This window comes from Rhinatrema bivittatum, chromosome 10 (assembly GCF_901001135.1).
Source record: "Rhinatrema bivittatum chromosome 10, aRhiBiv1.1, whole genome shotgun sequence".
In the NCBI taxonomy this organism is placed as follows: Eukaryota; Metazoa; Chordata; class Amphibia; order Gymnophiona; family Rhinatrematidae; genus Rhinatrema; species Rhinatrema bivittatum.
The window spans coordinates 103,312,490-103,326,736 of record NC_042624.1 but is presented as its reverse complement, the minus strand read 5'-3'; the positions used below and the strand labels follow the sequence as shown (position 1 = coordinate 103,326,736).

Here is a 14,247-nt window from a genome sequence, read left to right as displayed (position 1 = left end):
TACAAGTTTCTTAATGTATCGATAAATCAGAGACCAAAATGATTCTTAAGTAATGCTTGGTATAGCTAATTCATATCCTCCAAAATCAAAAGTAGGAGCAGCATCAAAAAGAGGGAACCTGCTTAAAATGATAAATGCTTCCCTATAACTTCCATTTCTTAACAGTTTTTGACAACTGAAATTGCTAGCTGGAAGCATTTAGAGGTTTTTTTGTTTATAAATAGACCTGTTTTGTAGTGAATTGTCTTATTTTCAAATACCCCGTCAACTGCTTTGAGGACCCCATGGCTGTTGGAAATGTTCCAGAACAATCACAACCTGTGAAGTTAGCAGGGTCAGAGTATTTGTTCAACCAAGGATCTGCCACCATCCCTGGGGAAGGGAGGGGGGAGAAGGGCCAGCAACTGTGGAAGTGCTCTCCCTCTAGATCAGGGAGTAGGGCAGAGGCTGGGGTAGATCGGCAAGCATAATTTAAGCCTAGGCCGGTCTGCCCACCAGCCTCTTCTTTCATTGGCTTTCCTGCCCATTTCTGGACAGTTTGCATGGTCTTGATGCGCATTGGTGGGTGTGGCTGCGCAATGAACAGTCATGGCATAGAGGGTAGGGGGTTGACCATGCCCCAGGAATGCATGGCAAGTACTATTATGAAAAACTGGTCAGACAGAGAATATCAGCTGGTATTCCTGCTACAAAGCCTACTCACCACCTCAAAAATCGAATCCTGCTCTTTTACAGACCAGGACATTATTGTACTGCAGAAAGCTCTGATCCAGTAAAGGAGGAGTGAATTGCAGGTTTATCAAAGGCGCGAGGCTTCAACAGTCCTGCATCCCCAACAGTGGAAGGTTTGGATTAGCACGATATTTGAGTTTTCATGAACTGCAGCACAGCAGATGAGGGCATGGTCACCCCACAGGAATTAGAGAACACACGTAAAGGTTGAATTGTTTACGTAATTGACCTATGCTGTAGCCATACCCATCCAATAAAAATCTTTGTTTTCTAATAATGGTGTGCTAGAGCTTCTTTCACAGCTACAGTTAAAGAAATTGGGAAGGAAGGACCTGGGAGAAGGGTGGATGGAATGGGCAATTATTTAGAGAAGGCAAGTACACACCGCACATGGTTGGGAAATTGTCTTCACCTGACTAAATGATGGCCTAACAAGCCACATTGCTTTTTGAGCCATAATTTTAAAGTGTAATGAATAAACTCAAATGGTATCCAAGCTTTTGCCATGACATTTTTTTTTTTCAATCCATTAAAATCAGCAAATAGTATTTTTGAATTTAAAATTGTAGAAAACTGTCATGTTTAACTTTTGTGTAAAAAAAAGCAGTACTACCCATCATGGAAAATAAAGAATGAAGAAAAATCAATTTAAAGATAAAAGGGCATTCATAAAACACAGAATATTAAATGCTATAGGATGCTTCTTTTATAGAAATATCACACAGGGTTTTAATCATAGTTTATATACATACTTTGAAATTATTATTTTTTTTTAATAGGGGAAGAAATTCTTTTGTATTTCATAGTTTTCAATGAAAACTTTTTCAAAACCAAAAAACCAAAAGTGAAAAAATAGTCATAAAGAACTGCTTTGTAGAGACAACTCAGATCTAGGTAAATGTCCATGCTTTGCAGGTAAATAAGAAAATATCACTTATTTAAGAGATGCAAGGACATGATGCATATCACATTCTAATAGGGACACACTTTTTAAAATGCACATTTTTGTAATCAGATGGTGTTCAGTATATAATAAGCTAGTCAAACAAAAAAAGCCATCAATATTCAAAGATGCCACGCAGTTCACATTGTAGCTGGGATGCAACTCTTACATACACAATTCTAGCAATCAATGTGTGGTATACAGGCTGCTCAAACTCCAAAATCACCACCATTTTGCAACATTCCCTGTTAATAATTTTGCAAATGAGTCACTTCAAAATGAGATACTCAAAACAGTTCAATTTTGAATAGCCACTGGCACTTATAAAAATCGATAAGAAAATCACTCATCTTAGGCTGCAAACCATATAGTTCACACCTCAGGCATCACTCCAAAGTGACAAGGACAGTTTTCGTTCAAGTTGACGAACATGCAGCTCTCAAAAACGTATTATTACTCCAGTCAGCATTCGACATAGCTGTTTCAACAAAGAGACACGTCTGCTTCGGGAACTGCATTATTAAAGGATACCATCAAATATTCAACTAAAACAAAGTATAAATAGATGCTATAAAATGTCACATGACCATTTTTAACCCAATAGAATGTAAATGCATTTAAATCTAGCAAATAATATGAATACCTATCACCCACACAACTGCTCTGAAAAATGAAACATAAGGAAAAAATAATCAGAAAGAAAAGGTCATCAGTAAAAAATAAAAAGTCCCATTCCATTTCTGAATTCAGGCCACCTTTGGAGGTGTTACATAGATGACATCTATGACAAGAATCTACAATTCATCTTATAGTACCATACCTCTGAAAAATCTTTTTTGGATATTTTGATTTAATATTCAGATCATGAGTTTGCAGTTACAATTTAATCAGAAGGAAACTGATAGAAAGACTGTTACAGTGGGATAGATTCATCCGCTGGCCTTTAAAACATCATTGTCAGTTAAGTCAGTTCTTTAGGTTGAGGTGTCTGTTCCTCTCACGGAGACTTCAAAGAGAAAGCTGTGGATATATCTGAGAGGTTTATACATTGTGGCTGCTATGTCAGTAATAAAGCAAGCTTATACAGCAGGCACTGTACTCTATTAGAATACTATTTCAATATGATGGACAAAAAGATGATCTACTAGATCAACTTGTGTTACCCCTCTTGCCGGTTTGTCTGCAGGTATTAAATGGATTTATTCAGCGCCATAGGCATATCTTAAAATGCTATTCTTGTTTACAAAATTCTCTTCATGGAAGTAACCTACACGACAAATTTGTTGCTGCCGATTTAAAATCTCATATGAAGACATTACCAGTAGGGAATCAAAAGTTGTGGCTCCTGTAGTATTTATCCCTTCTCTCAGGATGCTCAATCTTTCATACATCCAGTGTCAAAAGAGATATGCAACATATTACTAATTGTAATTCTAAAGTCTGCTTTCTATATTATATAGTGCCCTTGCAATTTATTGTATATTGGTAAAACCAAGCAGATGGTGAAGACCAGCGAGATTGAACATCACAGTTGTACACAGAAAATATCTGCTCTGATTGTGACCCATTTGTAAACTATGTGCCATTCTCTTAGAATATCATTTGGCTGGTCCTTCATTGTGTGGCTCCCCAAGACAGGGAGGTGACTTAGCTCATTTACTATTAGAACAGGAGCAATGTTGAATACTCCATCTTAATACAATTTTCCCATGGGCCTGAATGCAGAAATGGAATGGGACTCTATTTTAAATCAATATTTTTGAAGATGATTTCACATGTTTCATTTTTTGGAACAGTTGCGTGGGTGACATGTAATCATATTATTCGCTAGATATGAACGCATTTACATTCTACTGGTTGAAAATGGTCATTTGACGTTTTATAGCATCTTTTTATACTTCCTTCTAGTTGAAGATTTGATGGCAGCCTTTAATAGTGGAGCTCCCGAAGCAGGCAAGTCTCTCTGCCGAAACAGCTATGTCGAACGCTGACTGGAGTAACAGTACATTGAGAGCTGCACTTTGTCATCTTGAACCAAAGTGTGGAACAAATTAATAGGGAATGTTTATTTACTGTTATCAAGGACTATGGGATGCACCATTAAAAAAAACAAAAGCAAACCTTAGTAGTAGTAGTAGTAGTAGTAGTAGTAGTAGTAGTAGTAGATTTAACACAAAATTAAAGTACATTTTCTTCAAGTCAATGCACGATTAAGCTATGTATAGCGGAACTTAAAAATAAAAAAAAAGTCCATTATTAGCCAGATAAAAAGGTGGAGACACCCAAGTCTATTTCTAGGGGGTGAGTAATATAGAACAGATTTTCCTACTAGTATCTGCCAGATATTTCAAAGTGACCCAGATTAGCCACTATTGCTGGGCTCAATGGACTATTGACCTGATCCAATAATACATTTATGGGGGTCTTTTTTGTCTTTTTAATATAAAACTGCTATGAGCTAAAAGGTGGATTGAAATTCTTGAAAAGGAAGCGTTGCTACGATAAGAGGTGCACACCTTTGATTCAGAAACATTTCAATCTTAGAAATAAGATTTGTTAGGATCCATATGAATATCAATGGGGAAGCAACAAGAGTTAAGAAATAGATGAATTGCTGTTTGTAACATCTAGTTAGATCTGCTTCTTCCATTTAATTGACAAGGCTCTGCCCGTCATTCCCTGGAGTCCAGAAGCGAAAACATGTTGTCCCTACACAAATGGACAAATTGTTCTCCAACTACTTTATTTAAAAACTGTGCATTGAATTATAAATGAAGTGATCTTTAAATAGTCATTGATTTTCACCTTCAAATTATTATAAATATATAATTCATTAGTTTATTTCATAATTAGCCAAAAGGACTAGTAAAACCTGAGTGAAACTCAATAAGGTTATACATTATGCATCACAGTAATGAAAAATGATTAAAGCATTAAAAGGTAAGGCTAACAATTCATTATCTTGCATGTAATGCGCCACTGCTACAGAAGGGTTAATATAAAAAAATCAGTGCATGAATTAACATGCAACAGATATTGCTGTAAAAAACTCACGTATTCCTCCTTGGAAAGAGTTTGGGCAAAGGCAACAAAACTTCATGAGCCACAGACAGGATGGCAATTGGGGTGGGCAAGAGGACAACCACCCAGGGTACAAAGCTCTCGAGGTGGAAAAATGACAAAAACGCAAGCATGGGCCAGCATGGATGAAAAGCTAGAAGAATGTCATTGCCTTCCTACCAGACAGACTGGGGAAGAGGAAGAAGGGGGAGAATAAGAAAAAAGGAGGACTGGGAACTAGAGCACAGGGAAAAGGGACAAGGTCTGGAGGAAAGCTTCATAAGCCATTATTCGCCAGGTAGATTTGGGAAAGCCACCGCTTAGCACAGGGAATGAGTTATAAGGAATTTGTTTCACTATTTATTTTATTAAAATATATTCCGCAACTTCCTTGCCCTTGGTGTTCACTGTGGATCTTTTGGGTACTTCCTAATGCCGCCCCCCCCCCCCCCCAGTTTGGCCACTGTTGGAGACAGGACTCTGAACTCGATGGACCTCTGATCTGACCAGGAATGAATTTACAGTATGTTCTTAGGAGTCAGGATCAGAGGGGCTCAAATGTGTTTGCCTGCCCCAGGAGCTAAAATATCTAGTTACTGCTCAACAAGGATACCTGGGTATTGTTTTTGGGGGTTTTTTGTTTTTTTACCTTTTTTTAAAAATTTATATTCTTTTATGACACTTCAAAGTTGGTATTGCTTTGCTATTGTATTGATTGATTGTATTCAGGTATAGGGGCGGATTTTCAGAGCCCTGCTCGCCTAAATCCGCCCAAAACCGGGTGGATTTAGGCGAGCAGGGCCCTGCGCGCCGGTAAGCCTATTTTACATAGGCCTACCGGCGCGCGCAGAGCCCCGGGACTCGCGTAAGTCCCGGGGTTTTCAGAGGGGGCGGCGTGTCGGGAGCGTTCCGGGGGCGGGCCCGTGGGCGGGGCTACGGCCCAGGGGCGTGGCTGCGCCCTCCGGACCCACCCCCAGGTCGCGGCCCGGTGCGCAGGAGGCCCGCTGACGCGCGGGGATTTACGCCTCCCTCTGGGAGGCGTAAATCCCCCGACAAAGGTAAGGGGGGGGTTTAGACAGGGCCGGGTGGGTGGGTTAGGTAGGGGAAGGGAGGGGAAGGTGAGGGGAGGGCAAAGGAAAGTTCCCTCCGAGGCCGCTCCGATTTCGGAGCGGCCTTGGAGGGAACGGGGGTAGGCTGCGCGGCTCGGCCGGCTATACAAAATCCATAGCCTTGCGCGCGCCGATCCAGGTTTTTAGCAGAGCGCAAACAAAAGTAGGCTATTCGCGCTCCTTTTAAAATCCGCCCCATTGTGTATTTTTTTTTTTAATGCACTGTATTTTGGTTTATCCGCTACAAGCAACTGGTTTTTGGACTGGCAAACTATAAATATTACAAACAAAAACACTTCCATGTGCATCAAAATACTAGGCCCTACTCTACCATGCTATTCTTTGTTTTAACCCCACTGTTCTCAAGAATTTACAGATACAGAAATCCACTGTATAACAAACCACGTTCTGTCCTGGTTTTGTGATTGGCTAAGCCCTTTGGCTTTTCTGGTGGTTTGGAATTATGTGACATTTTGGCGCTTTTTTGAAATATGTATACTACTTCCTCTAGGGCGCTTCTGATTACATTAATACTGTACACAGACATATATGATATTTGATGATGCAATCAGATACATTTTGTTTATTCCCTGGGGGTACAGAGGTTGTTTTTGAAGATTTTTTTTCCCGTTACAATTCTTTGTTCACAGTTATTGGTCCCTCCCGATGAGGCACAGCCACAAAAAACGTGTCGGGGACACAGTAACTTTCATGATATCTGTGAACATCAGCATTTCAAGGAGTAAATAAATTGTTCTGGATATTTGAAATATTTTCTGCCTTAGAATATAATTTATATTTACTACTGTCTGCTGCACCATTCGTTGCTTCTTCATGTATTTATGTGGTGCGGTTCCTCTCCACTTGCTTCAATGAAATAAAAAAAAAAAAAAAGAACTTGCGTTTTCACTTTTGTCTCTCCGTCCTGTCTGTGATGCTCACATCAGCAAAGTTCTCACAGGCAGGAGTAGCAGACTGACAAAGGAGACAACAATATTTTATATCTGCCTAGCATAACCGTTAATAGAACAAAGAGTACAATTCAAAACCCTATGCACAATTCATAAATTAATAAATGACGAAAACGCCGACTGGCTAAACACTGCTTTACGATTACATGTCCCCTCAAAGAAATCTCAGGTTGGCCAATAAAGCACTACTTACCATTCCCTCAGTCAAAACAGCAAAGTTGACCCAGGTTAGAGAGAGAGAGAGCTCTATCTTTGGCAGGACCATTATTATGGAACACATTGCCACTCGAACTGAGACTAATGACAGAATTAAAACTCTTCAAAAAAGGCCTAAAAACTTGGCTTTTCAAAAACGCATTTCACAATGAGAGCGCTGACTAACAACAAATACATACAGCTGAAAGTCACCATAAAAAAGGAGAATTGTCAATTTTATTATTTTTATCCATAATTAAATATTAAATTAATAGTATACATACACATATATGATTATCCCAAAATCATATAAATAGTAACCCCAACCCATCTCTCATTTAGAGCTTATTATTGAACTATGTAACCGTAAAATATTGGCACACAATGGATAACTAAGAAACCTAACCAAACCTATTTCGTGCCGAAATGTAAACCGTTGTGATGGTACATCACTAAACGACGGTATAGAAAAATTTTAAAATAAAAATAAATAAAATAATATAGGCAGAAAATATTTTCTATGGAGGCAACATGAAGATGTGCTAAGGAAGCTGCTATAGCCATGAGTTGATGGGACTTCAATCAGGACACCATCCCCGGGGTACAGCAATTATAACAATAGGAAATGCAATCAGATATCAGGGTTGAAAGAACTTTCAACCCTATTTAAGTAGATTGAAAGCAACAAACAGTTGGCGTTGGGTAGGAATTCATTCTTTCTAAATAGAACAAAGCAACACTTCTGCAGTCCAATGTATGAAGAGCCTGCTTGCCCTTACTGGTTATGTCCCTGTAGAAAAATGCTAGCAAGACAATGGATTGTTTTAAATGAAATCAAGAGACAACTTTTGGTAGAAATTTAAGATGGGTTTTCAAAACTACTCATGGAAAAACTGAGTATAGGGAGAAAATGATACTGCAGCTTGTAACTCACTTACTCTCTGGTAGATATAAAACTGCTATAAAAACAAAAAAACTTTCCAAGAAAGGAACTTCAGCTCTGCTTTCATTAAAAGTACAAATGGCGGCTTTATGAATTGAGCCAGAACAATATTTAGATCCCAGGGAACAGGAGGATCTTTTATCAGATATTTAAGATGGTTTAGGCCCTTTATGAGTCCGCCAAATGTAAGTTGATGGTTTGCTTCTAAAGCACAGAGATGAACTGAGTGTTGGCCTTCAATCCTGACTGAGAAAGATTTAAGTACTGAAGTAGCACGGCTAGAGGACACAAGGAGTCTTATTGAAGAGTAGAGCACCATATAGTACATTTTGCATATGAAGTTATAAAATCTTCTCGTTAAGCATTTTGTAGATGCTAGGAGAGCTTTGGCCACTTCAGAAGGCAATTTTAGAGGATTCAACATCCATGCAGTCAGAGCCAATAACAGAAGGCTGGGATGTAAACAAACCCCATCACTGTGTGATCAAGGATGGGAATATGCATAGTCTCACTGGATGCTGAACAGGAATTGTGGCCATGGAAACCAAGGCTGGCAAGGCCAAAACATGATTATCAAAATCATTTGACCCTCTCTCTTCTTAACGTCTGAAGTGCTCTGGTGATAAGGGGAATTGGGGGAAATACACAGAACAAGCCTTGATACCACAGAATTTTTTTAAAAAGTGTGCCACCAGGCTGTTCAGTGCTGGTACCCTGAACTTTGTTAGTTAATGGCGTCTCACGGATCTATGACTGGAGTACCCCGGAGTTGGAACAGTTCCTGTGTTAGTTAATTGTTTAATAACTATTAATATGGCTATAACAGGTGACTTAAGATGTCTATCATCCAGTTCTCTCTCCCCAGAAGTCAGTTTTAAGACGTATTCTTTGGGAAATTACTTTGTTTCCGAATCTTGCAGGCTTCATGACAAATTGAAAGAGCATGTCCCTCCCTATCTGCTGATATAAAACTTGGCTACCTGCTTGTCTGTTTGGATTATTATTACCTTGTTCTTTAGCCAGGAATTGAATATCTTGAGAGCATTCAATATGGTTCTCACCAAAGAATGCTTCATGTTAACTGCCGAGGAGAAAGTCTGAGGGGAGCTTCGATTCCTTCAAGGTGTAACTGACTTTATAGCCCTTGGAGACACGTGCACAGGCCATGCATTTAGGAAGAACCAGGACATGGTCATGCGGATCCCTCATTTCAGAAGAGCAAGGGTGAACACCTCGAACTCTAGTTTGTTGTGCACCTTCTTGAAAAAAATATATTTTTGTGGGTACTCAAATGAAAAATAAACTAAATATTAAGTAGAATAAAAGAAAAAAATCCTTAAGGAAAAAACAATAATAAGATTAGATTGCGAGCGTGCAAACACGCAGCCTTTTGTGGTAGCAGAAGAAAATAGATGAGACACGTGCGGTGATGGCTGTGTGGAAAGGTACATGCATGCTTTTTAGTCTGAGCTCTGAGATGGTCAGCACTAAGACAGATGGCTAACGACATCACCCAGTTGTGTGGCTGATTACTGTCTTGCTTGTCCATGGAGAACGAGCCAACAACTAGGCTGAAAAGGCAGTGGCTTAAAAAAACAAGCTTTAGGCATTATTTACAGAAAGCACTGTAGAACACCTTACACTGATGGTGACGTGTGCCCATTTTCAACCTGCATGCATAACTTTCCAATTTCTAAGTTCTGCGGCACTGGAAAAATAGGCACATGTTGGCTCTATCAAATGCAGCAAGATGCATTTTTTTTCCATGCACACACACTGATCAGCAATGGAAAGTTTTTCGTGCAAGCTGAAAAAGCACATGGATGGAAATTAGCAAGGACGTACCCACAACAAAACACACCACATCCGGACACACACACACACACCCCTCTATTTCTCACCCAAACGAGATAGCATCTCTGTTGCAAACAAAATTCAAAACATCTCAAATACACAAACAAAGCCTCCTTCTTGCACAAAGAACCATTTACAACATAAACCTCTGTCACATGCACACACAAAAATAGTTTCACTCTTACATAAACACACAGTCTTCTCGGGTCTCTCACAAAAACATGTTGGAAATATGCACTTAATATAAATGACATTTTTTCTAAATTTTGTGTACACCCTGGAAAGCCCCTTTCTAACCTTGTACACATTTATTAAAAAGAAATAGTGAACATAGTATCTGGCAGAAAAATTCATGCTATTGGGAGTCAAGATAGACAGCCAAACCAAAACACCCAAAATATATATGGAGGTCCATCAGGACACTCTGAGAGAATCAGAAAGTTACAGCCCAAACATAAAATTACCATCATTACTTGTGCTCTTTTGCCACTGAAGAGTGTAATAGTGTGCTTTGACCTGTGTGATCATCTTAGTAAACTAATACTGTTTGGCCTCCTTTTAAGAAAGGTTCTATGCAGCTGTGAACATGCCAGGAATGACCTTAGGAGGGTGCCGGGCTCAGCACAAATCAACAGAAATGGGGGCCCTGGAACACTGAATGTTTAGTGTTGAGGATGCAGCTACCAAGGTGGAATGCCCCCCTCCCCCCCCAAAATGTGGGACCCCAGAGCAGTCACCCTTGTTTGACAATCCCCGCCTCCTCCATAGGATGGCCCTGACTATGCATAAAAATATGAGTTTGTACCTCATGCTATGTTACCCACATGATTTGAGAAAGTATGACGGTAATTTGTCTTTTAAAAGTCACAAAGCCAAGTCAGCATTTGGTTGCATGAATGGTGAAAATTCTTCTAAAATGCTTTAGGACCAAATACAATTTTATTTTGCTACAACAAAATAATGACATGAGAGTGTGGAAAAACAAGCTGTATAATACTTCAGAATATTGCCTAAGTACAAGACAAAAATTGTACCCACTGAACGTGACCCCGAAGTAACCCTATTTAGCTATTGTGTGAAAAAATTATGAATTCTGTCATTTAATGAAAACCAAGAAATAAAAGTTCAGTACTTACCTAAAGCTGGATATCCTAGATAAAATCTGTCTGCTCCCAACCACCCAAGGAACAGAGAGAGAGCCACTGCCACTCTGTATGAATAGCCATTTCTGCATGGAAAGCAAAATGTATGCATTACTGGAAGGTTTGGACTGGAGGAATAGCCTAATGGTTAGAGCAGTGGACCACAAATCCCACTGCCACTCCTTGTGACCTTGGGCAGCCTCAGGTACCATCTAAGGGCCTGATTCATCCCATAGGCACAGAATGGGAGACATTTCTTAGTGAATTAGGCCTTTAGATTGCAAGCCCTTTAAGGACAGGGAAATTCCTAGGAGTACCTGAAGTGCCAAAAAGTGGAATTGAAATAAAAGTGTCACAGTGCAGAGATGATGGGCTGAGTCCTGGGATAGAAGGGAAAGTACCGAGACCCGGAAACAGAGAACACGAGGCAGGTAGGGACCGATTTGCTTCCTGGTGCAGGGCTATGGATTCCATTGATCTCTGGCTTTCCCTTCGTTTCTTCCTCATTATGTTTTCCTCTATGCTTATCCCAGGCCTTCTTGTATTTTGTTTCCACTGCATCCACTAGCAAGGCTGTTCTACCACCCTCTGTGAAATAACAATGTCACTGCAGCGTTTGTCTGCTCACACTACTTTGTTGATGGAAGGAGGATGCTGAAAGGATTAAAGCTCAGAGAGACTTCCTTTTCAGCCCTTGGGCATCAAAAGATACTATAATCAGCTGGGGAGGAAGTATTTAAAAAAGGATAACAACTGGGGAACTGGAAAAAAGTTTACTATCTTGCTGCTGTAAATATCAATTAAAAAAAAAAACAGTGCTTGTGTTGTAGTTGCTCATCAGTGAGAAGTTACATGCACAACATAGTAGATAAACATTAATTGGCCCATTCCGGTCCACACTACCACGGACATATTCCAACTGCTAGCCACGGAAACTTGGCTACGTGTAGGATGTTGCTTATTTGTCCATTTTGTAGTCTTCCCCCTTGACCCTGTGCTATTCGGGGTTGCTGAGATACAAATTCCCCATACATAATCTAACACCCTGAGGCCCCTCCCCACTTTATGGCTGGTATCCAATCTCTCTCATTTTACTCGTGTAGCATTCACATATTAACAAGTGATTGAATTCCAGAGTTGCTCAATTCTGTCTCATAAGACAAATATACCACTAGTAGCATTTGTCCTAATGGCATATTTTACTACCCACCTGCCTTATGCTTGGTAATGCTCCCTTACTAGCATATATATCATATTTTTAGGCCATGTTCCAACACAGTGGTTCCTAACTGCCCTAGAGGACCACTAGCCAGTCAGGTTTTCAGGATATCCAAAATGAATACGCATGACAAATTTCCATGCACTATCTCCATAGCAAGCAAATTTGATCTCCTGCATATTCATTGTGGATATCCTCAAAACCTGACTGGATGGGAGTCCTCCAGGACAGATTTGGGAAGCTCTGGTCTAACACAAAAAGACAGCATATACTTTGTTGCTCACATTATTCTGGGAATACCACAGATCAGTCCAGACTCCTGGGATTATGCCTCCCTTCCAGCAGATGGAGACAATCCTAATAAACATACAAATTATTTAGAACCAAAACGAGCAAGGGGAAAGAGGATAAGCCTAGTCTTGAAAGAAAAAAATCTTTATTTTGTAACTCCCAACCAGGAGAACAAACCTGAAATCCTGTCCAAGTCCAAGTCGCTTCATGAGCTCCCCTAAGTCTTCTCCAAACAGAAGCTTCCCCTTGAACAGTAGAGCTCCTAAACGAGACTTAGACGAAATATCCACCAACCAGTTCCTCAACCAGAGGGGCCTTCTGGCTGACACCGCAGACATCATGATCCTGGAGGAAGTTCTGAAAAGGTCATACAATGCGTCCGCAACACAGGCTGCTGCTGCCTCAAGGCAGCCACTTGCTTCGCCTCAGACAGAGATAGCGGTCTAGTAGCACCCAGCATAAACTGGCCCTCTGCATGAAACTACTGCACACTGCAGCACACATGCCAAGGGCAGACACCTGAGAAATCTTCTTGAGGTGACTCTCCAATTTCCTGTCTTCCATATCTTTCAGCACTGCTGAGCCCGCTACAGGAATAGTGGTCTTCTTTGTGACCGCCGACACCGACGCGTCCACCTTAGGGAGTGCCAGCAAGTCAACAGCGCCCAAAAACATGGCCACCTTTCCCATGCTCAGCAGGGAAGGGGTGGCTGAGTTCAAAGGTGCTCCCTCACCCTAGCGCTGTTTCGGTTGCTGCTCTGACAGCGCTTGAAAGCCCCGACCCGTCCTCTCCACCAGAGAAGCAGCAGGAACAAAGTCCAGCATGGGACAACAGAGCGCAAGCATCGTCGCACGCCGCTCCGCTTGCGACAAGGCCCAACCACATGTCCCAAAGCAGAATTGTTGCCCCGCGCGGAGAACTCAAGTATCGCCTGGCACCCGAGAACTCACTTCCGAGCCTTCATGGCCATTTGTACCTGTGCTGCACAGAACCTCTTCCCCTGCTTGCAATTTATCCATTTAAAAATTTATTTTTTTTTAAACTTTAATTAGACAGAGGAAGGACAGAAAAATAAAAGGGGTACTTCCCTGCTGTAAAGCTGCCAGATTCCACCTGTTCTCCTTGGGGGGAAGAAGCTGGCCCCACCAGCTAATCACCCTCCTGGCAGTGAAAAGCCGAGGTAGAGCAGGGTCCCCGACCCCCTGCTCGTTTATCTCACCTCCAGGAGGGATAGCCCTACCAGGGCTAACAACTTCCAGGGAAGGGATCTAACAAAAATCTTCGTTCTCTTCTCCTTTTCCCCTCCCCCCAGACTACAGTGATTGCACTTCTACCATCTGCTGGAGACAGAGAAATACCAGGCGACTGCAGGTGGCATTCCAGGTTATATGCCAGTGCAACTTTCTCTGTCTCCATCTGCTGGAAGGGAGGCATAATCCCAGGAGTTCGGACTGATCCAGGTATGAGAAGGAAATGGCATTTCTCCAGAGTGCCATTACTTTTTGGGCTGAGTCCTTAGTGTCATCTGATTACTAGCATTGCAGGTATAAAAAGAAGGGTATACAAGAAGTCCTCAGACGTAGGACACAAATGATACCTGAAAACCATACCTTAAGTTAAACGTTAAGTCAAAACAGATTGTTCCAAAAGAACAATGGTCATAAGGAGACCTGGTTCCAGTACCAGGGATTAATACCCTATTTTCACCTAAATAACCCAGAATTTATTAATATACAGTACTGTAAAAAGCAAACATTTTAAGTGTCAAGGCAAATCTACAGGACATT

At 40.9% G+C, this 14,247-nt stretch overlaps 1 protein-coding gene across 3 annotated transcripts in view; it reads right to left on the bottom strand.

Annotated features, from left to right (window-relative positions):
* TM2D1 (TM2 domain containing 1) overlaps positions 1–14,247 on the bottom strand; it is a 40,946-nt gene that overhangs the window by 20,760 nt on the left and 5,939 nt on the right. For all 3 annotated transcript variants that reach the window (XM_029617895.1, XM_029617894.1, XM_029617893.1), the window contains exon 4: positions 10,944–11,035. In XM_029617895.1, coding sequence (XP_029473755.1) covers positions 10,944–11,035 — 92 coding nt within the window. The remainder of the gene's footprint in view (positions 1–10,943; positions 11,036–14,247) is intronic.